The sequence below is a fragment of the Monodelphis domestica genome, chromosome 1 (assembly GCF_027887165.1).
Source record: "Monodelphis domestica isolate mMonDom1 chromosome 1, mMonDom1.pri, whole genome shotgun sequence".
In the NCBI taxonomy this organism is placed as follows: Eukaryota; Metazoa; Chordata; class Mammalia; order Didelphimorphia; family Didelphidae; genus Monodelphis; species Monodelphis domestica.
Genome location: NC_077227.1, coordinates 282,614,480 through 282,639,814, shown reverse-complemented (window position 1 = coordinate 282,639,814; position 25,335 = coordinate 282,614,480). Strand labels below are relative to the sequence as shown.

At 40.0% G+C, this 25,335-nt stretch overlaps 1 protein-coding gene and 1 long non-coding RNA gene across 3 annotated transcripts in view; one reads left to right on the top strand and one right to left on the bottom strand.

Moving 5' to 3' along the window:
• GALNT16 (polypeptide N-acetylgalactosaminyltransferase 16) overlaps positions 1 to 11,644 on the bottom strand; it is a 131,939-nt gene extending 120,295 nt beyond the window's left edge. Inside the window, exon 1 of one of the 2 annotated variants that reach the window (XM_001378625.5) lies at positions 11,193 to 11,644. In XM_001378625.5, the coding sequence (XP_001378662.2) occupies positions 11,193 to 11,393 (201 nt within the window). In that variant the 5' untranslated portion in view covers positions 11,394 to 11,644. The remainder of the gene's footprint in view (positions 1 to 11,192) is intronic. The other variant, XM_056810949.1, reaches the window with a different exon arrangement.
• On the top strand, positions 11,322 to 15,092 carry LOC130456330 (uncharacterized). Its single transcript, XR_008915012.1, has 2 exons — positions 11,322 to 11,459; positions 12,418 to 15,092. It is a non-coding gene; the product is annotated as an uncharacterized LOC130456330 (long non-coding RNA).
• Positions 15,093 to 25,335: the final 10,243 nt, after the last annotated feature.

The following is a 25,335-nucleotide window of genomic DNA, read 5'->3' as shown; positions in this document are numbered from 1 at the left end:
GAAATAGTACAAAAAGAGGGGAAAGACAGGGAGGAGGGACCTTAACAGATCCTAAAAAAACAAGAAGGAAACCAAAAGGAAGGGAGAAAGGGAAGCATATCAAGGGAGGGGATTAGGGGGATTGATTAAAAGTAAACCACTGCTTTAAAAGGATATAGCAAAAGAAGAAAGGACAGAACTAGGAGAGGATTTCAAAATGCTGGGGAATACACAAGTGACCATCATAACTTGGAATGTGAATGGGATGAACTCGCCCATAAAATGAAAACAAATATGAGAGTGGATTAGAATCCAAAATCCTATCATATGTTGTCTACAACACACCTGAGGAGGGTAGATACTCACGAGACTGGAATCAAAGGTTGGAGCAAAACCTATTGGGCGTCAAATGACAGAAAGAAGGCAGGAGTTGCAATCATGATATCTGACAAAGCCAAAGGAAAAATAGATTTCATTGAAAGGGATAGGTAAGGTAAATACAGCCTGATAAAAGAGAGTATAGACAGTGAGGAAATATCAGTAATCAACAGGTATGCACCAAATGGTATAGCATCCAAATTTCTAAAGGAGAAACTAGTGGAATTGAAAGAGGAAATAGATAGTAAAACTATACTAGTGGGAGACCTGAAACTAACACTATCAAATTTAGATAAATCAAATAAAAAAATAAATAAGAAAGGGGTAAAAGATGTGAATTAAATCTTAGAAAAATTAGATAAAATAGATTTAAAATAGATAAATGGTGAAAAATAAATAGGGACAAAAAGGAAGTCCCCTTCTTTTCAGCAGCACATGGTACATTCACAAAGATTGACCATATACTAGGTCATAAAAACATGGCAAACAAATCCAAAAAAGCAGAAATAATAAATGCAAACTTTTCAGATCATAATGCAATAAAAATATTGATCAGAAAGGGTACATGGAGATCCAAGTCAAAAATTAATTGGAAATTAAATAATATGATTTTCCAAAATCGATTAGTTAGAGAACAAATCATAGAAACAATAATTTCATTGAAGAAAATGACAATGGTGAGACATCCTTTCAGAATCTATGGGATGCAGCCAAAGCAGTACTCAGGGGAAATTTATATGCTTCAGTTCATATACAAACAAATAATGAAGGGCAGAGGTCAATGAATTGGACATGCAAATCAAAAAACTTGAAAGCAAACAAATTTAAAATGCCCAGAAGAAAACTAAATTAGAGATCCTAAAAATTAAGGGAGAAATTAATAAAATTGATAGTGAATGAACTTTTGAACTAATAAATAAGACTACAAGCTGGTATTTTGAAAAAAAAACAAACAAAATAGACAAAGTACTGGTCAATCTAATTAAAAAAAGGAAAGAAGAAAACCAGTATCATAGATGAAAAGGGTGACCTCACCTCCAATGAAGAGGAAATTAAGGCAATGATTAAAAACTATTTTGCCCAATTATATGGCAACAAATATGCCAATCTAGGTGACACCAATGAATATTTACAAAAATATAAATTACCTAGATTAACAGCAGAAGAAATAGAATTCTTAAATAATCCCATATCAGAAAAAGAAATTGAACAAGCTATAAAAGAACTCCCTAAGAAAAACTCCCCAGGGCCTGATAGATTCACAAGTGAATTCTAACAAACATTCAAAGAACAGATAATCCCAATACGATACAAACTGTTTGACGTAACAAACCAAATTCCTTTCATGACACAAAGATGGTAATGATTCCAAAGCCAGGCACATCAAAAACAGAGAAAGAAAACTATAGACCATTTCCTTTTTTAATTTACATTAATTTATTTAGTCAATTTAGAACATTATTCCTTGGTTACAAGAATTATATTATTTATGTCACTCCCCTCCCCCACCCTTCCCACAGCCAATGCACACTTTCATTGGGTATTACATGAGTCCTTGATCAAAAACTATTTCCATATTGTTGGTGCTTGCATTAGAATGTTCGTTTAGAGTCTACATCCCCAGCCATATCACCTAGACCCATGTATTCAAGCAGTTGTTTTTCTTCAGTGTTTCTACTCCCACAGTTTTTCCTCTGAATGTCGACAGTGTTTTTTTCTCCTAGATCACTCCAAGTTCTTCGAATCACTGCATTGCCATTAATGGAGAAGTTCATTACATTCGATTATACCACTGTGTATCAGTCTCTGTGTACAACGTTTTCCTGGTTTTTCTCCTTTCACTCTGCATCACTTCCTGGAGGTCAATCCAGTTCCCATGGAATTCCTCCACTTTATTATTTCTTTGAGCACAATAGTATTCCATCACCAACATATACCACAATTTGTTCAGCCATTCCCCAATTGAAGGGCATCCTCATATTTTCCAATTTTTTGCCACCACAAAGAGTAGCTATGAATATTGTTGTACATGTCTTTTTCCTTATTATCTCTTTGGGGTACAAACCCAGCAGTGCTATGGCTGGATCAAAAGGCAGACAGTCTTTTACCACCCTTTGGGTATAGGTTGGATCAATTCACAACTCCACCAGCAATGCATTAATGTCACAACTTTGCCACATTACCTCCAGTGTTCATTACTTTCCTTTCCTGTCATTTTAGCCAATCTGCTAGGTGTGAGGTGATACCACAGAGATGTTTTGATTTTCATTTCTCTGATTATAAGAGATTTAGAGCACTTTTTCATGTGCTTATTAATAGTTCTGATTTCCTTAACTGAAAATTGCCTATTCATGTTCCTTGACCATTTATCAATTGGAGAATGGCTTGAATTTTTGTAGTCTTTATAAATCTGAATAATTAGACCTCTGTCAGAGATTTTTGTTATGAAGATTGTTTCCCAATTGGTTGCTTCCCTTCTAATTTTGGTTGCACTGGTTTGGTTTGTACAAAAACTTTTTAATTTGATGTAATCAAAATTATTGATTTTATATTTTGTGATTTTTTTCTACCTCTTCCTTGGTTTTAAAGTCTTTCTTTTCCCAAAGATCTGACATGTATACTATTCTGTGTTCATCTAATTTGCTTATAGTTTCCTTCTTTATATTGAGGTCATTCACCCATTCTGAGTTTATGTTGGTGTAGGGAGTGAGATGTTGATTCAAACCTAATCTCTTCCACACTGTCTTCCAATTTTCCCAGCAGTTTTTATCAAACAGTGGATTTCAGTCCCCAAAGCTGGGATCTTTGGGCTTATCATAGGCTGTCTTACTGAGGTCACTTACCCCAAGTCTATTCCACTGATCCTCCTCTCTGTCTCTTAGCCAATACCAAATTCTTTTGATGACAAATGAAGGTATAGGAATAGAAGGGCCTTTCTCATAAATAATAAATAGTATTTATCTAAAACTATCGGCAAACATCATCTGCAATGGGGATAAACCAAGGATCACCTATCCATCAAAACTGACTTTATACTTCCAGGGGAAAGTATGGGCATTCAACAAAATGCATTCCCAATAAGCTCAGGAGTGAAACAAGGATGTCCATTGTTGCCACTATTATTTAACATTGTACTAGAAACACTAGCAGTAGCAATTAGAGAAAAAAATAAATTGAAGGTATTACCATTGGCAAGGAGGAGACCAAGCTATCACTCTTTGAGGATGATATGATGGTCTACTTAAAGAATCCTAGAGAATCAACCAAAAAGCTAGTGGAAATAATCAAGAACTTTAGCAAAGTTGTGGGATACAAACTAAGCTCACATAAGTTATCAGCAATTCTATATATCTCCAACACATCTCAGCAGCAAGAATTAGAAAGAAAAATTCCATTTAAAATCACCCTAGACAATAAAATACTTAGGAATCTATTTGCCTAGATAAACACAGGAACTTTATGAACATAAAACATTTTCTACACAATTAAAACCAGATCTAAGCAATTGGAAAAACATTAACTGCTCATGGGTAAGATGAGCTAACATAATAAAAATGACCATCCTACCCAAACTTACTTACTCATTTAGTGCCATACCCATTGAACTACCAAAAAACTATTTTACTCAATTAGATAAAACCATAACAAAGTTCATTTGGAAGAACAAAAGATCAAAGATATCCAAAGAAATAATGAAAAAAAAAAGTGAAGTAAGGTGGCCTTGCGGTCCCAGATCTCAAAGTATACCATTGTTTATATACTATTGATAACAGTTGTTATCAAAACAATATGGTACTGGTTAAGAGACAGAAAGGAGGATCAGTAGAATAGACTTGGGGAAAGTAACCTCAGCAAGACAGTCTATGAGAAGACAAAAGATCCCAGCTTTTGGGACCAAAATCCACTATTTGATAAAAACTGCTGCAAAAATTGGAAAACAATGTGGAAGAGATTAGGTTTGAATCAACACCTCACATCCCCACACCAGGATTAACTCAGAATGGGTGAATCATTTGAACATAAAGAAGGAAACTATAAGTAAATTATGTGAACACAGAATAGTATACATGTCCTTTGGGAAATGAAAGATTTTAAAACAAAGCAAAACTTAGAAAAAGTCACAAAATATAAAATAAATAATTTTGATTACATCAAATTAAAAAGGTTTTGTACAAACAAAACCAATGTAACAAAAATTAGAAGGGAAGTAACAAACTGGCAAACAATCTTCATAACAGAAACCTCTGACAAAGGTCTAATTACTCAAATTTACAAAGAGCTAAATAAATTGTACAAAAAAATCAAGCCCTTCTCCAATTGATAAATGGGCAAGGGACATGAATAGGCAATTTTCAGTCAAAGAAATCAAAACCATTAATGAATGTGTTCATTATGCTAAATAATGAAATTATGAAAAAGTGTTCCAAATCTCTTATAATCAGAGAGATGCAAATTAAAACAACTCTGAGTTATCATCTCACACCTAGCAGATTGGCTAACATGACAGCAAAGGAAAGTAATGAATGTTGGAGGGGATGTGGCAAAATTGGGACATTAATTCATTGCTGTTGTGAATTGATCCAACCATTCTGGAGGGCAATTTGGAACTTTGCCCAAAGGGCGATAAAAGACTGTCTGCCCTTTGATCCAGTCATACCACTGCTAGGTTTGTATCCCAAAGAGATAATAAGGGAAAAGACATGTACAAAAATATTCATAGCTGAGCTCTTTGTGGTGGCAAAAAATTGGAAAATGAGGGGATGCCCTTCAATTGGGGAATGGCTGAACAAATTGTGATGGAATACTATTGTGCTAAAAGGAATAGTAAAGTGGAGGAATTCCATGGAAACTGGAACCACCTCCAGGAATTGATGCAGAGTGAGAGGAGAAAAACCAGGAGAACATTTTACACAGAGACTGATACACTGAGGTACAATCAAATGTAATGGACTGCTCCTTTAGTGACAATGCAGTGATCATGAACAACCCAGAAAGAACACTGTCCTCATTCAGAGGAAAAACTGTGGGAGTAAAAACACAGAAGAAAAACAACTGTTTGATTACATGGGTCAAGGGGGATATGATTGGGGATATAGACCCTAAATGAACATCCTATTACAAACATCAACAGCATGGAAATAGGTTCTGATCAAGGACACATGTGGAATTGTGCATCAGCTACGGGAAGGGCGGGGGGGAGGGAGGAATAGAATATGATTTTTGTAACCAAGGAATAATGTTTGAAATTGACCAAAGAAAAAAAGAAAATATAAATAAAAGCATTCGGGGGCAGCTAGGTGGCAGCTAGGTGGCTCAGTGGATTGAGAGTCAGGCCTAGAGAAGGGAGGTTCTGGATTCAAATTTGGCCTCAGACATTTCATAGTTAATTACCCTGGGAAAGTCACTTAATCCCTATTGCCTAGCCCTTACAGCTCTTTTCTCTTGGAATCAATGCAAAGTATTGATTCTAAGATAGAAAGTAAGAGGTTTTTAAAAAAATAAATATACATATTTAAAAAAAAAAGACATTTGGAAGTACCCTTAAGACTGAATCCAGTCCATAAAAAGTCAGAATTTAAATTCTTGGTCATGAATTCCTCATCTAAAAAAGTCCCAAAGCTTTAGTGGACTAAGCCTAATAAATGTTAAGAGAATGACTTGTTAATGAAGCTGGTTAGGCTGTATCAATAAAAGTAGAGGTTTCAGAGCAAGACAGGTACTCATAGAACTGGCCTATGTGGCGATCCAGAGTAGAGTGAGTGAGAATGGGGAAGGGGCTTTAAATTACGGCCCATTTGAGGCTGGTTGAAGGAATGGAGACTTTAGCCAAGAGAAGAGAAGCTTTCTCCAAGGACTGTAATGCGGAAAAGTGTATTATTACCCACAAACAGTGCCAGGAATCACGGATGGAGGTTGCAGAGGTGAAGGTTTCAGTAGGAAAAAAAAATGAAAATCACCGCCATACAAAAGTGGGATGATTTCAATTGGTAGAAAATTCTCCATAACTAGAAATTTTTCAAGCACAGGCTACATGATGATTTATCATGGACATTGTAGGAGGGCTTCTCTGCTCAGATATGGATAAAATTAGATGACTTATGAGTCCCTTCCAACATAGAGATGCTATAATTTAATAATAATAATAACTAGCATTTATAGACCATTTAAAGGTTTGCAAAGCACCATACGTATATTAAATCACTGTATCCTCACAACAGCATGGTGGGGAAGGTGCTATTAGTATCATACCCATATTTCAAATGAAGAAATTGTGGCACAGAGAGGTCATGTGACTTGCCTGAGTTCACACAATTAGTAACTGTCTGAGGTAGGATTCAGTTCTTTCTGACTACAAGAATCTCATGTTTTATCTGCTGTACCACCTAGCTATCTAATTAATTTGCAAATTATGTTATAGCAAAGTCCCAAATATTATAATATTCTGGGTTACCTCCAAAGAAACAATGCCTATTTCTCCCTTTGGCTCTCATATAGATAAAAAGTCAAAACTAATCTATTTAGAAACCCAAAACTTCAGTTAGTGATTTCATATGGGGGTGGGGTAGGATTTGGAGGGGAAACAAACATTTATTAAGCAGCTACTATGTGTCAGATACTTTACTAAGCACTTTGCAAATATCTCATTTAATCCTCACAACAACCCTGTGAAGTAGATGCTATTATTATCCTCATTTTACTTGGAGAAAACTGAGATAGACTGAGATTCCTATCGGCCAGTTAATAGAAAGGAGTAATACTGAGAAAATGGGAACCCAGACATCAGGAACATGCTATTAAGTTTAAAATAAAAATAGGTTGCAAATCCAATTTATTCAATCATTCATTCTGGCATTCATTTAACTTTTATTAAGTACCTACTTTGTATGATACACTTTGCTGGATGCTAGAAGAGATACAAGGATAAACTCTCTCTCTTACTAGGTATTTGGAACATTTTTGTACTTCTTCCTGGAAGGCAATAATGACTGCTACATTTTCTCTGCCTCTAACTATAGCTGAATGAGTCTGAAACACCCTCATGAAGTATTTCAACTTAACTAGCCAGGGAAATAATTTGGAGACAGAGAATGGAATCAAGTGGTTTCCAAACTTCAGGGAGAGAAAAAACTTTGCTATATCTGCAACTTGTAAGACATGCTGGTATTATTTATCTGATTATCTGATTAACTCCAAAGATCTAGAAGAAACAGAGAAAAGAGCTTCATAAAATCAGTTCAAGTGTGATGAGTCTGAAATGGAAAGCAGAGTAACAGGAGAGTGGGGGATCAACAGAGATCATCCAAAATTGAGCACCAAGGGGTGCTTGCTCTCTCATTTATTACCTCCCCTCCACTTCAAACACCTCAAATTTGCCTGTTATTTTCCATCCTCTCTGCCTTCAGTTTTCATTCTCTATATCATACCTACACCAAGAAAGTGAATTCTCTTGGATCTTTATCATCCCATTCATTTAAGCTGGTGAGGTAAATAGAATATATGTTCTCCACCCATGGAAACTGAACAGCAAAACAGACAATACAAGAGATGTGGTGAGGCAGTATGGTAACTGGTGTCAAAGGAGTAGTTCAGGAAATTAGCATTATAAATATTTGTTGCTGAATGAATGTATTAATAAATAAGTGAATGAATTCAGAAAATATTAGAGATCACTGTTTGGAGAAGACTCTCCAATATCTTGTAAATTCAGCCTCCTTTTCCCCTTGACTCTTTTAATCTTTCCCAATCGTTTTTTTTAATGCTCTCAATTTAAAAAACCCATTTTCTAGCCAGTCCCTCTATATCTATCCATCTTGTAACAGCAAATTTAAAGCTTTCTCCAATCTGACCTTAACTTAAGGGAATTAGAGAAACTCTATCCATTATAAACTCTTTCCCCTGGCCAGGGGGCAGCTGGGTAGCTCAGTGGATTGAGAGCCAAGCCTAGAGATGGGAGGTCCTAGGTTCAAATCTGGCCTCAGACATTTCCCAGCTATGTGACCCTGGACAAGTCACTTGACCCCCATTGCCTGGCCCTTACCACTCTTCTGCCTTGGAACCAATACACAATATTGATTCCAAGATGGAAAGTAAGGGTTTTTATATTTTAAAAAAAGTAATCTGGCCAATCAAAAATCCAACACAGCATATCCAGGGACTCTCAGTAGGTCTTGGGCAAGATGCCAGGCTGCCCTGACAGAGGAAACTGAAAGAACCATTGGGTAGGGGTGGGGACAAAAAGAGTAGAATTCAAGGTCAATTCTTCTAAGAAGCAGGAACCCTAAAAGATAAGAATTTTATCTAGACCCAAATCCAAGACCATAAGCAGCAAGGCTGAAACATTTCTCTTTCTCTTTCCTCCTTTACCCCCTTTCCTCCTCTCTGCAAACCATCATGAAAATGGATATAGGATCTCACCATTACTACTTATTGTCTCCAATGGAAATTATATGCTGAGAGAACTAGAGACTGGGAATCAACCTCCCTCCCCAACATCCTTCCCTCCCAGGACTTAGGAGTAGTCCCAAATGTTGTCCAACAAAATTAGACCTAATTTGGGGGAGGGGTAGCTTTGGAGGCTATTTTGGTTGATTCTATTGAGGCTTTTTTATTCCAAACACCGATGCATTTTTCTTTTAGTAACTTTTCCCACACACACCAAAGAAGGACCAACATCAATAGAGTTATCAGTATTGGGATTCTTTCACCTTACACTGGTACAAAGAGGGGTAACAAGTCAACCACAGAAGAGACAAGTAAACGAACCAATCTATGAAGGGAGAATCACATTCAGAGAACTTGTCTACCATGTGTTCTCCCTCCTCCCCATGCCTCAAAATCTAGATTACTGTTATTTGTTTAAATGGAAAAATACCTACAGCATCTGTGGAAAGGGAAAGATTGTCAAAGCACTTTTAAATTGTCCCCCCTTGCTCTCTATTTTAGGTCAGCAGTACCTAAACCTCCCACAAATTTCTTGAATTTCTCTTCCAGTTGCCTTTTTCACAGAAAAGATGTTTCTATCTTCCTCTCTTAGCAAAAATTCTTCCAAGATTCTTTAGGTTCCTAGTTCTTTCCTTAACCTATCTTTTTAGTTCTCATTTCCACTACTCCTGTGCCCCTCCCCCTTCCTCTTAAGGTTTCCAAAACACAGAAATATATAAGGAGGGAGGGAGGGAGGGAGGGAGAGAGAGAGAGAGAGAGAGAGAGAGAGAGAGAGAGAGAGAGAGAGAGAGAGAGAGAGAGAGAGAGAGAGAGAGAGAGAGAGAGAGAGATTTAGTTTGTGTGTTAGAGTGGAGGGAAAGCCTGATTTTTCCACAAATGTGTTTGGCTCTTCAGCACATTATGCCAGATGACACAGAGTCCATGAGGTCGAGGGGGTCATTGGATGCCTCCGTAGGTCAACTAAAGTCTCTACACTAACAAAGGGCTTAGAGGGAGGTCAAGCGGAGGAAATGGAGCTAGGGACAGCATCCCCTCGAAGTCCTGACTCACCCTCACCGGGTCCTCCCTCCAGTCTAGGCCATGCTGCCATTGTATCTAAGTTTCCTTTGACGTTTCAGGTCTGACCTCCGGTGGAGTGAATCATGTGGAGTAGCTACACACAGGCACACAGGCACACACGCACACAATCTCACACTGCTGCAACCCGTGGGCGCCCCCCAAGACTTCTCAGAGGAGGAAGAGAGAGAAAGTCGAGGATTCAAAGTCAAAAATTCTTGCCCATCCAGTTCCATCCAGCTGAGAACCTGAAGGAAAGAGGAATGAGCACGAAGAGACCATCACCCTCCTCATTAAACAGACGCACGCAGGCACCCACACCCACACACGGCAGTTGGGGGGGGGGGTGGTTGAAATACTGTGGAATAGGTCTCTGCAGAAGCAGGGAAAAGTTGCGAGTGAATGGGGAGGAAAGGGACCCAGAAAAGGATGTTCGAGTTTGCTGGGCTCGATCCTGCAAACAAGCAGGAGCCAAACGTTCTAGAGACCCAACTAGACAGGCAAATGGGATGGCATCCTTGCTGCGATCTAATCGCTCAGCCTGGCAGGGCCTCTGGAGCCCGGAGTCAACTTCACGCATGGAACATCCCTCTCCTCCCCTGGGCTCAGGCCTGGGCTGCTGGTGCTTCAATCGGATCTTGCCCCATTGCAGCCAGCGTCTGAAGAGAGCGAGCCCAGCCAAAATTCTGCCGGCAGCCAAGGAGGCGCGCAGCGCTCGTCCCGTCCCCCAGTCTCCCCCTCCCTCCTCTCTGCGCCTGGGAGAGCTGCCACATCCCTCACCCGAGCAGCAGCAACCAGTGCAAGTCTGGCCCGCCAAACTCGCAAGACACTTTTCTCTCCAGCCTATCAATTCTCCTCCTCGCCCCCTCCCCCATTCTCTTGTCACTCTTCCCTTCAAAGAAGGTGGCAGTGTCCCTGCTTTGAGCCACCCTTACCACCCCCGCCCCCAACACACAGACACACACACACACACACACACACAGACACACACACACACATACACAATTCTCCCTTTCCCCCTCGTCCCCAGGCCCAGCCCCTTTCCATCATTGTAAATGTTGCCATAACAACGGGCAGGAATTCTCCAATATATACAAAGATGTCCAGGCAAAGCTCGCAGCTGCCCCCGCCCACACTAGCTCTCTTGTCAAACGGGGCCCGGCGGTCCCTTGGGATAGCACCTCGCACTGGGACCGCCCGGCTCCACGCAATCTCTCAGACATTCTGCCGGGGGCTGGGGGCGGCGGGAGGAGTGGAGAATGGAATGAACCTAAAGAGGGAGTGAGGAGAGAGACGGGGATCTATCTCGCCCCTCTTGCCAACGGGGTTTTACTCACAATGAGGGGAATAGTCCGGTCTTCTCTGTGGAGTTCCAGCCTACCAGCTGGTCTCTGTCCGTTCCTGCCACCTCCGCTGCTGCTCGGAGATCGGCTGGAGGATGCTGAGTGGGATTTGTTGTCGTGCCATAAGTAATAGAAAGTGCCTAAGATCCAGGCGACCGTCAGGATAGCGATGGCATTAGCGCGGATCCTTCTCATATTGAGGACCCCAGTGCTGTCTGGGAACCTGGAGTAATTAAGAAAGAGCTGGCTTGGTAGATTGGGGTGAGTAGAGGGTGGAGGAGGGGATGTTGGGGGAGAGGCGAGGGCGGATGGTGAAAGGAGTGGGGGTGGGGGTGCAGTACGAACAGGGTTTTCTGTTCCTTCGAGCTTTGGCTGGCTCTCTCAGTCACAGCTGTTTGTTTTAGCTCTTGTCTCACTGCTCAGTCCTGCAGAGCAGAAAAAGGAGCGAGGTGGAGGGGGTGGGGGGAAGAGATAGAAGGAGAGTGGAAGAGATCCTCACGGTCCTAATGCCCTTCAGACCACGAGTCTGGCCCTTACAAAGGAACACATCATCTCCAAACCCTCTCCCCAAGACCCTATGATTTGGCGAACCGGGACTCCATGAGTTTGCCATGGTCCTCAGAGGGGCAAGACAGGTGGCAAGGAGACATTCCTTCCAAAGAGCAAAGTTTGCAGGGGGTGTTTGGAGGGGCTGCTTTTTGGGCACTGAGTCATGGAATGTTGGAACCAGAAAGTACCTCAGAGTAATTTTAACTCTTCCAACCCCCTCATTCTGCTACAGCATTTTGTCGGCATCTTCTTTGATAACACTTATTATTGGGGAAGGAGAGAATAAGCATTTTATATAGCACCCACTATGTGCCAGATCACTGTGTTAAGCACTTTATGTATATTATCTCATTTGATTCTCATAATCACCCTGTCAGGTACTTAGATGCGATTATTATTCCTATTTTACAATTGAGGAAACGAAGGCAATTAAGTGACTTGTCCCTGGTCATACAACTAGTGTCTGAGGCTGTATTTGAACTCTATCTTACTAACATCAGGCCCAGTACTCTATCTGCACTACCTAACTGCCTCCTATCTGTGTACAAGTCACACACATACCAGTAAGACTGGGACCCTAGAGGTCAGACTAATAGTTTTCTTCATTGAATCTCCAGGTTGTGTCCTAAAAGTAGATGTTTGATCAATGTGTCTGAATTTAATTTTACAGATGAAAAAACTGAGGTCGGAAGGAGACTGAGATTGGAAAGGAGGAGGAAGAGAGACCTCCAATTCAACAGGATTTTATTGGGGAAGAATGCCGACTTTGCCAAAGGGATGTCTGGTTGGGATCAGGAGCTTTTCATTCCCTCTTGTGCAAAGCCATTGCTTTCATACCTTGCTTCCCTGAAGAATCATGAGGCCAACAGAGGTAGCAGAATACCAGGAAGGTTTCAGAGTTAAATGAGACTTCCGAATCTCACTTCAGAGGTGGTGTTATTTTAGTAACACTCCATTCTGTTTTTTTCCTCCCCTCTCCCCCCCCCCCCCAATTTTATGTTGAAAGAGGATGGCCTGGTATTTACTCTTAAATATTGACGGAGGGGATCAGAGGGTCAGACTAGGGAACAGGGAGGTTGGATATAGCATGTTCATGATAGGGTCCCACATCAAAGACTGAAGATCAGAAATGTAGGGTAACTCATCTTACCTTACAGCAACTCCTCTCTTTTACACATCCTGTTTCTAATTTCTCATTCCCCAACTTCACCTTTCCTCTTAATCTTACCTTTAAATTTTCTTGAAAAACTTTCCTCCAACCTTCCACCTCATTTCCCAGATAGGCTTATGGCTGAAATAATCTGCATGTTTTTCAGGATATGAAAATTTCAGAATGTGAGCAAGCTGCAGAGCCCAGCATTTCTAGACCACTCTCTCTGCCACCCCCTCCAACCTTGAGGCTCTCCCACCTACCTCCTCTCATATAAAATGTCCCCTCTTATTTCCTAGAATACTTTTGCCTGAACTAGTGTGATTACCCCCTTTGATTTGAAATGAGAAAGTCTTTACTTGGACCATTATGTCAGAACCCAAACTTTTTAGCTCTATCCCTAAGCCACACCGCCAATAACATCCTCTTCTCTTTTTTCTCTCCTACTCTAAGTATAATCTTTAAAAACACTCAGCTTCCCTCTTTTCATTTCTTCCCTTTCCTTCTTCAACCTCCAAGTTCCTACTCTTTCCTTTTACAAGGCTTTCCCAGTACCCTCTCTCCTTACCCTCCCTTCAAAAACCGTTAGACTCAGAAACACCCTTCTGAGGTACCTCCCTAGGGAGTGGTTGCCATTCTTAGATTCTAGAGAGGGTAATCCTGTAGGGCTCCACTCCTAACACTATATGTATATATAGTTCACAAGTCCCTAATGGTATCCCTCCCCTTAAATGATCAAGCAACAGGGGGAAAAAATCATTTCACGCTTAGCAAAAGTATTGATGAAAATGTCATAGTAGGAATAATATCTGCCAAACATTTCTCCCTCATAAGCCTGAAGCTCACTTTCCCATAAATATATGCAAATCACATTTGAGTTATTAGAAATTTAGAGCACAGTGGCAGTGGGGCCTTCACAACTGTTGGCACTGAAGAGCCTAGAAGTGCCTTCTCTTTTTGTACTTCACACAGTTTCCAGTTGATGTCACATCTCCTCTCCACAGTTCAACTCTCCCTTGCCATGTCTGTCTCTCTCTTGAGAACATAGTCAGCTTTCTCTTCTGCTCCTACTCCAAGGGTCCTATTCATTGAAAAAGATTCTTCCCTAGAGAGATACAATTTTTGTAGCCATGTCTGTCTGGAGTGTGGTTCAACTGTGTCTTTTAAAAAAGTAAATGTTATTATTTTTCAAACAGAAGAAATCCATCTTCTCTCCATCCCACACCTTACCACCTCCCAAATGAGGAAGAAAAACAAAACCCCTATTAAGAACATGTATATGGGGCAGCTGGGTGGCTCAATGGATTGAGAGTCAGGCCTAGAGACGGGAGGTCCTGGATTCAAATGTGACCTCAGACACTTCCCAGCTGTGTGACTCTGGGCAAGTCATTTGACCTCCATTGCCTAGCCCTTACCACTCTTCTGCCTTGGAACCAATACACAGTATTGATTCCAAGATGGAAGGTAAGGTTTTTAAAAAACAAACAAACAAAAACATGTATAGTTAAGCAAAACAAATTTCCACATTGTCTATGTCCAAAAGTATATGTCTCATTCTGCATTCTTAGTCCTTCATCTCTCTATCAGGAGGTGGGTAGCCTGCTCTGACAACACAGTTATCTTTGTATAAATTATTATCTTTAGCTCACTTCATTCTGCATTAACTCATACTAGTCTTCCTAGGTTTCTATGAAACTGTCTCCTTATAGTTTCTTACAATACATCAGCACTCCATCACTATAATATACTATATTTTGTTTAGTCATTCTGCAATTGATGAGCACCTCCTCAATTTCCAGTTCTTTGATAACCACAAAAATAGCTATAAATATTTTTTCACATCCTTAGATAAGTTACAATTTGTTTTGCGTAGCTTCCTTGGACAAATTGGTGGTGCAGTAGATAAAGTGCCAGACCTGGAGTCAGGAAGATTTGAGTTCAAATCTGTCCTCAAGACACTTATGACCCTGGACAAGTCACTTAGTCCTTTTGGTTTCAATTTCCTCATATGTAGAATAAGCTGGACAATAAAATGGCACCAAAATGGGGTCATGAAGCATATGCCACAATTGAAACAACTGAACAAAAACAAATTCTCTCCCTTAATCTACCCTCCAATCTACCCCTACCTTTAGCTTCCCTATTTCCCTTCCCCTCCTGGTTCTCTGTGGAATAAAATGTATTTCTGTATGCAATTGTTATGTGTAATCTTTCATTTTGTTAGCAGTTACCCCATACCCCTTCCTCCTTGTTTGTATGTTGTATAAAATGTGTAATATTGTATTATGCAATAATATGTATATTGTACTTCTTCCCTCAACTTTAAACTTTCAACCTGATGAACTCTCCAACTGCTAAGTGAAGTGTTTCCCTCTAGATAATTAGTTGCTAGATGCCAAAGTTAATTGGGAAGTGGGAGTAGGGGAAGACCCCCCCCTCATCTCCTTCACAAAGCATTTAGGAAAACTTCCACTCCTTCAAACTCAATAACTGCCTAGAGGGCTTAGATATTTAACGCCCTACAAAGGCATGTTCAATTTTTTTCTTGCCCAATGAGCTGGCTCCCTTTTATTTACTCAAGGGACTTATTTGTCCATACCTCATAAAGGGATCACCAGGAGTTAACACTTTGTTAATAAATTAACACTCCATTACCTCATTATCAATTGAGCTAGGGGGAAACTAAATTTCCTCTTATACCTCTTAAATTACATCAGGATCATACTTAATTCTTGGACAAACTTCCTTATCCCTTTGTTTCTTTTTTTCTCACTTTTTTTTAACCCTTACCTTCCACCTTAAAATCAGTGCTAAGTATTGGTTCTAAAACAGAAGAGCTGTAACTTACCTAAGATGACAGCTTAGGAGAAGCAATAGTTCAGACCTCTGAATACCCTTCCTTACTGATCACAAACTGAATGTTCCTAGAGGACTGAAAATCAAACCTCACAACAAAATAGAGGCAAAGAACCCTCCTGTGGACTCAATCCAAAAGGTACACCACCCCCCCAAAAGCCAGAATCTGAGAACAGTTGGGTTTAAGGGGAAGGCAGAAGGAAGGTTACAAGACCCCTCCCTCCCCACCCAGAGCGCTGATCCCCCAGCGGCAATGGGAACCTCTGAGAAGGCAAAGGTGCTGATCTAGAGGGTGTGCCTTGTGGGTAAGGCTGTGCCAGGCTCAGAGGCACAGGTGGCAGGGAAGCAGTTGAAGAGAGATGAAAGAGCTGGCAGCCTGGATGGCTAGCCCTTCCATTTGCTTCCAGCCATACTGGAGGTTTTTGCTTCCAGGCACATCTACCCCAAACCAGTTGAATTTAATCCCATCAGGAGTCCTCAGAGCTCAGGGAGGCCAGGACCCCTCCCCCCCAGAGTGCTCGGCCTCCAACAAGGACAGGAACCTCTGGACGAGCAAAGGCACTGGACTAGAGAGTGTACCATGCGAGCAGAGCTATGCCAGGTTCAGAGCATCGAACACAGGTGGTGGGAAGCAGCTGGAGAGAACTGGAGAGAGCCTGGGTGGCTGAGACCTTCCATTTGGCTCCAGCCTTCCATAAGGTTTTGGCCCCAGAGCACTTAGAGTACAACACAGCTGAACTTAATCCCATCAAAAGCCTCCAGAGGACAGGGAAGCTCAAACTCCTCCCTCAGAGACTTCACTGAGAGGTCTGACAAAGCTCCAAGAGGGGAGACTGGCAGAAAGCCCCAAAACCAAAAAAAAAGTGAGAGGAACAAGAGCACAGACAAATACAGGGAGCAAAGAAGGGGCAAATATGAGCAAACAGCAGAAAAAGAAGAAAGAAATTATAATAGACACCTTCTACACAATCAACGGAACAGAGGGGGAGGGATCAGAAAACAATAAATCAGAAATCCCAGCGAATTGGATACAGGCTTTGGAAGAACTCAAAACACAATTAAGAGAGGCTGAAGACAATTGGGAAAAGAACTTAAAAACTAAGATAAGTCATCTAACAGAGGCACTTGAACTAAAACGAGAAAATGGTGTCTTGAAAGCCAAAATCAACCAGCAGGAAAATGAGGCAAAGGAGATGAAAGATGAGGCAGAGAAGATGAAAGATGACCTCCAAAGAAAATGAGACCAGAAGGAAAAGGATGACCAAAAAGCCAGTGATGAAATCCAGTCTTTAAGAACCAGAATACAACAATTGGAATTAAGTGACCTCACAAGGCAGCAGGACACTATAAAACAAAACAAAAAGAATAAAAAAAATTGAGGAAAATATGAAGCATCTCATTCACAAAACAGAGGATTTAGAAAATCATTTGAGGAGAGACAATTTAAGAATCATTGGTCTACCAGAAGACCATGACAAACAAAAAGCCTGGACATAATACTACAGGAAATTATTCAAGAAAACTGCCCCAATATCCTAGAATAAGAGGGAAAAGAAGAGATTGAAAGAATCCACAGATCACCTCCTGTACTTAATCCCCAACTGACAACACCCAGGAATGTTATAGCCAAATTCAAGAAATATCAGACCAAAGAAAAGATATTACAAGCTGCCAAGAAGTCATTCAGATACCACGGAACCACAGTGAGGATAACACAGGATCTGGTTGCATCCACACCAAAGGACTGAAAGGCATGGAATATGATATTCTGGAAAGCAAGGGAATTAGGTCTACAACCAAGAATCAACTACCCAGAAAAACTGACTATATTCTTGCAGGGGAAAGTATGGTCATTCAACAAAATAGAAGAATTCCAAGAATTTGTAAAGAAAAGACCAGACTTGAACAGAAAATTTGATGACCAAGCACAGCACTCAAGAGAATCATCAAAAGGTAATTAAAAAAGAGGAAAAAAAGAAAAACAAAACAAAACAATGCAAAAAAAAATTTTAAGAGACCCAATAAGTTAAAATGATATGTATCCCTGTAAGAAAAGTCATTGGTAACTCTAAAAAACTTGTTATCACCTGGGTAACTAGAAGAATTATACTTAGAGGGAACAGTAACAAACTGTATAGAAGGAAAGGACAAGGTATAAATAGGTATATAGATGTATGCATACAAAAATGTGTGTGTGTGTATGAGAAAAAAAAACAAGGTTAATACTAAAAGAAATGGGAAAAGAAACAAATGGGGGTAAATTTATACATCACAAAGAAGCTCATGACAGGAGGGGGGAGAACATCAATACACTGGAAGGGTAAAGAGGATGGAGATAGGAAATATTCAACTCCTACGTGCTTTGAACTTTACCCAAAGAGGGAAGAATAATCCAGTCCATTGGGGCAAAGAACAGATTTGCACTGTATAGGGGAGTAGAAGGGTAACAAACGGACTGTTGGGGAGGGAAGCAGTACAAGGGAGGGAGAGGGTGGGGGGGTAATTTTAGGAAGATTACAGGGAAAATAAGGGGGGGGATAAGAAGGGAAGGGGTAGAAAGGGAAGTAAAATAAGGGTGGGAAATAGGGGGACTGATTAAAAACAAACATTGGTATAGAAGGAAATAGTGAAAGAAGAAAAGGCAAGACCAGGAGTAGAAATCAAAATGCTGGGAAATACACAGCTAGTAATCATAACTCTGAATGTGAATGGAATGAACTCACCCATAAAACGCAAGTGAATAGCAGAGTGGATTAGAATCCAAAACCCTACCACATGCTGTCTGCAAGAAACACACACGAGGAAGGTAGATATGCATAGGGTGAAAGAGGATGGAGCCAAATCTATTGGGCATCAACTGATAAAAAGAAGGCAGGAGTCACAATCATGATATCTGACAAAGTCAAAGTAAAAATAAATCTAGTTAAAAGAGATAGGGAAGGTAATTACATCTTGATAAAAGTCAGTATAGACAACGAGGAAATATCTGTACTCAACATGTATGCACCAAATGGCGGAGCATCCAAATTTTTAAAGGAGAAACTAGAGGAGCTCAACGATGTAATAGATAGAAAAACTATACTAGTGGGGGACCCAAATATTCCTCTATCAGAACTAGATAAATCAAACCAAAAAATAAATAAGAAAGAGGTGAGAGAAGCAAATGAAATCTTAGAAAAATTAGTTAGTAGAGGGGGCAGTTGGGTAGCTCAGTGGATTGAGAACCAGGCCTAGAGACGGGAGGTCTTAGGTTCAAATCCGGCCTCAGCCACTTCCTAGCTGTGTGACCCTGGGCAAGTCACTTGACCCCCATTGCCTAGCCCTTACCACTCTTCTGCCTTGGAGCCAATACACAGTATTGACTCCAAGACAGAAGGTAAGGGTTTAAAAAAAAAATTAGTTAGTAAAATGTGGAGAAAAATGAATAGAGACCAAAAGGAATACACCTTCTTTTCAGCAGCACATGGTACATTCACAAAATTCACAAAAATTGGCCTAAAAACATTGAAAACAAGTGCAAAAGAGCAGAAATAATAAATGCAACCTTCTCAGACCACAATGCAATGAAAATAATAATTAGTAAGGGTACATGGAGAGGTAAATCAAAAATTAATTGGAAATGAAACAATATGACTCTCTAAAACTGGCTAGTTAAAGAACAAATCATAGAAACAATTAATAACTTCATTGAAAAAAATGACAATGGTGAGACATCCTTTGAAAACCTATGGGATGCAGCCAGAGCAGTACTCAGGAGGAAATTTATATCCTTGAGTTCATATATAAACAAATTAAGAAGGGCAGAGGCAATGAATTGGGCATGCAAATTAAAAAACTAGAAAGTGAACAAATTAAAAATCCTCAGATGAAGACTAAATTAGAGATCCTAAAAATCAAAGGAGAAATCTAAAACAGAAGAGCTTAAGGGCCACGTCTTTGGTGTTAAGTGACTTGCTCAGTAGTCACACAGCTAGGAAGTATTTGAAATCAGATTTGAACCCAAGACTTCCCATCTCTAGGCCTGGCTCTCTATCTATTGAGCTACTCAGCTCCCTCTGTCCCTCCATTTCTAAACTGTTAGTAGTAGGAAGGGGATAGAATATAAACACAGCATTGATGCTTAGATTGGCAGATATAGGAAGTCCAGTTAGACTCAGACCCAGGCAATTAATTTCTAGGAGAATAGTCTTTCTATTTGACAAGTTGTCTTGAGGACCCTTCTACACTCTTCCACTCTGTGACCCCAAACAGAGCTGGCCAGGGCAACACTTGGTGCTGTACTTTGTGGGTTGGAGATGACACCAACTGTGAAGCACAGCCCAAAGTTCCAGCCAGTCAAGAGTAGCAGGTACAGTGGTTCACTGGTCTTTATGGTTTCTCCTCAGACACTGAATGCTTTGGAGGTTGTATCTGTAGAATGCATTCTTTCCTTAGTCATATTGACTAGTCCCTTGTCCCCAACCACAGAGGGACAGCCACAGAGATAGTAGTTTTGAGAATCAGCCCAGATCAATAAGTTTTGCTAAGGCCAATAACCCAAACCATAAAGACTGAGGGTCCATTGAAGCTAGCTCAACTTATCTAGGCCAACTGTCTGGTCATAATTCCTTTACTTCACTGGAGAATTCCACTTTTCATCTTTACCTTAGATACACTTGAGAAATTATCTATGCTCTCTATGCTTCCATAATGTCAGGATGATAGCAAACAATGGAATTTCACAGCTGAACACAATCTCAGAAACACCCTTAACTTGGCAGATGGAGAAACTGAAACCCAGAGGTTAGTGACTCACTCAAGGGCATACACAACTACTTAGTGACAGAACTGAGACTTCTTGATTTTCTCGTGCTTTTCTCCCTATGTCACACTTGTCAACAGTCCATGTTGCTACAACACTGAGCTGCCAGAAAGAACATAACTCTTCCCTTTACAGTTTTTGCTGGCTCTCAGGGATGCTTTACCCTGTTCCAGGAACCAGAAAACCTCAGTTTTCTTCCAGATGTGCATTTTCTAAATACCTACATGAATCTGTGCCTACTTGGATACCTAACAGGAATGGAGATTGCATTTATGCACCTGGTTACACATGTGTAAGTGTAATGAAGGCACACCTGGGATAAAGATAGCCCTGAGTGCATATTTATCCACACATACATCATCTTTCCTTTTCTATAGGAATCATAGCTGTTTTCATTCAGGTGGAGAGGTAAGGAGGCTATAGTCAGCCATTAAGAGGAGAGACATGGTAGGAGACCCAGCATAGCCCAGAAATTGCTGCTTAATATGAGAAACAGGAGAAATAATGATGCACCAAGGGAAAGGGGGGGGAAACAGGGGAGGACTATCAATGGACACAGGACAATGGACTAGCATGCTGCAAAGTTATCTCTAGGCATGAAAAATCTATTCATTCTCTGCCTGCTATTATGGACAAGTAGGACTATGTCATCAGTTCTGCTCTCCCTACTAAGTTATAGGGAGCAGCTTTGGGTCGAGAGATATTCATCCCTGGGTAACATCTTTCTTGTGCCCACCCCCTCTCCATCTATTCCTTTCAACCCCCTTTGTAACTTAATGCACTGCTCTGAATTAGTTAACTTTATTAATAATTAATTACCATTAATAATAATTATTAATTATTTAATTAGTAATATAATTAGTTTCCAATTGACTAATAAGTAATTCATTCATTAAATCAGGGCAGTACACCATGGCCCATCAATTAAATTTTCCTTGGCTATATATTTGGGATAAGACAAATTGAAGGGAGAAAGTTCAAAAGTAGTGAGCTTGCTAATTAACCCTTCCCCACTTAGGGCTTCAGTCTGCCTTCCAGGTCCAGTGACAGAACTGCAATGAGAAATAGTAAGAGAGCACCTGAAAAAGCCATAGTTCAGTCATTTCAGTCATGTCTGACTCTTCATGAGCACCTTTGGGGTTTTCTTGGCAAAGGTCCTGGAATGCTTTGCCATTTTCTTCTTCAACTCATTTTCCAGAAAATGGAAACTGAGGCCAATGGGGTTAAGTGATTTGCCCAGGGTCACATAGTTAGTGTCTCAGGCTAGACGTGAGTTCTTCCTGACATACAGTTTACCACCTAGCTGCCTCTTTAGGCACACAACCAACATATAGCTGGTTAGTAGATGGTGCCAATCCTCCTGACTCAGTTGTCTACCAGGCCATACTAAATACTAACATACTAAAATACTAAAATAATCTGAAAAGTGGATCAAAGTCCTAAGGTCCAAATCGAGGAGCATAAAAATAATTAATTGAAAAGTAAGGCCAAAGGGGAGCCTCCAGTCCCCTATCAAGTTAATGAAAAGGGAGGCAATGAGCATTTATTAAGTGGCTGCAATATGTGCTGCACACTATGTTAAGCAATTTACAAATATTATCTCATTTCATTCTCACAACAATCCTAAGAGGTAAGAGCGATTGTTATCCCTATTTTATAGTTGAGGAAACCAAGACAGACAGAGGTTAAGTGACTTGTCCAGGGTCACACAGCTAGTATTTGAGGCTACATTTAAATTCAGGTCTTCCTGTCTCTAGGACCAGTGCTCTAAACATCTAGCAAAATGATAAGATATTCCATCTCATCCTTTTGTGCCTTTGCATAGATTGTCTACCATACTTGAAATACTCTTCTCCTCTACTTGTGACTCTTAGAATCCCTAGAAATATCAAAGACTTCCCTCAAGTACCGTCTTTCTTCCCTTCCCTGAAATTACTCTGTATTTACTTTGAAAGTATTTTGTATGTATCTGTGTATACATTGCTTCCTCTCAGGAAAATATAAGCCTCTCAAGGGCAGGGAGTATTATCATTTTTTGTTTGTGCCTTCAGCCCTTATCATTGTACCTAGCACATAGGAAACCCATAAAAAATCCTTAGAGACAGGTGTTGCAATGGATTAAGTGCTGGACCTGGAGTCAGGAAGACCTGAGTTCAAATCTATGTAAATACAAAAAATTCTTATTTATTGAATATGTTTGAAAAATGAAACCTATCTCTACCACTTCCTACCCCTTATTGGCTGCAGGAAAAATGTAATCATACTCAAAGAGGAAGAAACAAGATAGCTGTTCTTGCTTCAGCCATATATGTAATGTACAAAGATCAGAATGATAAGAAAATTAGCATGATTGTTGAACAAAGATGACACTTAATTCATGAAAGAGCTCATTTTTTTAAAGAAAGAAAATTTCATCAAACATTTTAAGATACGCAGAAGAAAGCAGAAGCCAATGAAGAAAGCCATTTATTACTGTTATTATCATGTTAGATTTAATATTCACTTTAACATAATAGAGGTTCAGAGTTAAATATATGATTCTCTTTTCTGTTCTGTTTATTCAAATTTCACTTTTGTTGATATTTGTTAAGTTCACAAAAATTTGTTTAAAAGAAATCAGGAAGTTCACTTAATTCCAACCAAGAAAAGAACCTCCTAGAAGGCAAATTAAAATTAGAGAGGGAGAAAAAAAGAGATCACACTTTTTTGAAAGTAGAAAGGAAATTGAAACATAAGATAGGTATTAAAATAAGGACGCTGAACTCATATGATCTCTAATCCCTTCCAGTTCTCAAATTCTTATGGGCTAAAGTTATAAACAGATTAATTTATTTCAAAGATGTCAAAGATAAGATTTTTAAAAACATAATATTTATGGCAGTACTTTTTTCAGCAATAACTAGAAATAGATAGATACTCATTGCTTGAGAAATAGCTAAACAAGTTATGATACATAAATGTAATGAGATATTACTGTGCTGTGAGAAATAATGAATATAAAGAATGCAGAAAAATGGGAAGACAAACAGATCCAAGCAAAACAAGAAGAATAAGGAAAAACAGTATGCACACCAACAATAACATACAAAAGACTGAATACTGGTGACTTCGTATGTAGAATGGATAACTTTCTCTTGGGGAAGGTTTGGAAGGAGGGTAGTATTTGGAACTCAAAACAAACAAAAACTTTGAAACTCTGAATTCTATGAAATTATAATCACCCAGCTTAGACCCAAAGAAGAGAACAAAGTAGAGAAAGCACTCACTTCTTTGCAGAGGTAGTGAGTACCAGTGCAGAATACTGTTGTTGAGTCTTTTCAGTTGCATCTAACTCTTCATGACCCCATTTGGAGTTTTCTTGGCAAAGACATTAGAGTGGCTTGCCATTTCCTTCTCCAACCCATTTGACAGATATGAAACTGAGGCCAACAGAGTTAAGTGACTTGCTCAGAATCACACTAGCTAGTAAGTGTCTGAAGCCCGATTTGAACTCAGCAAGTAACTGGGCCATACAGAGGCTTCCCTTAAGTCCCAACTAAAATCTGAACTACTGCAGGAAGCTTTCCCCAATCCTTTTAGTTCTCATCCCTTCCTTCTGTTGACTATTTCCTATTTATCCTCTTTACAGCTTGCTTTGTATATATTTGTATATATACAATTTTGTATATTTGTATATATTTGCATATTGCCTCCTCCATTAGATTGTAAACTCTTTGAGGGCAGGGACTATTTTTTTGGGGGGTGCCTCTTTTTATATGTCTAGGGCTAACCACAATGCCTGGCAAATTATAGGCACTTAATAAATATTTACTGATTAATTATTGCCCCAGGCAATTCTCTAAGACTGTACATAGCAGAGAAGATGGAAGATGGGTTTTGATAGGAAGTCTCTAATACCAATGAAATTATAGAACTGATACCAAAAAAAAAAATCGTTCAGTCCTTCATTTTTCTCCTGGCTGTGCTTCTAATTTTCCAGGCTTCAGTACTGCAGTCTGCAATTTCACCCTGAAACATCCATCAGTCCCAGCAGCCATCTCCTTCTGGAAGTTCCCTCTACAGGGCTGGCCCCCTTTTCCCATTTGTGAGGTCCTCTTCTGGCCTTTATTTTATGCAGAACCCAGGTCAGCCAGCCTTCATTCCCCTCCCATCTGTGATTCAGACTTTCTGGACTCCCCCTGCCCCTGGGCCAAGCCTCTTTACTTCCCTCCCCTTCCAGTTCCTTCTCTGTGTTGTGTCACCCCCTCAACCCCAAGATTAAAACTCCTTGAAGGCAAGGACTGTCTTTCTTTTTGCCTGTTGTTATATTCCACTGCTGAGCACTGTGGTACATAGAGGAAGTTCTTACTAGATGCTTGTTGCCTTGTCTTGCCTATGATCCTCTTGACATCTTGTTATGAGAATAGAGAAAGTGAGAAAAAACTACCCTTCTGTAGTAATAAAATGTATCTTGTGCCATGACAATGTCATGCCATTTTCCAAAGGACAGAACAAATGCTAGAAGACTTTGGGGACCTGAGAGGGGAGGGGGGAAGAAGGACGGCCACTTGGTGGGCCAGTGGATAAAGAACCAGGCCTGGAGTCAGGAGGTCCTGGGTTCAAATGTGAACTCAGACACTTCCTAGCTGTGAAACTCAGGACAAGTCACTTAATCCTAATTGCCTAGTCTTTACCACTCATCTGCTTTGGAACCAATATTGAGTATTGATTCCAAGAATGAAGGTAAGGGTTTGATTTTTTTTTAAACTTCAGGAAATTTTTGTGATTGTTCCTTTATAGCT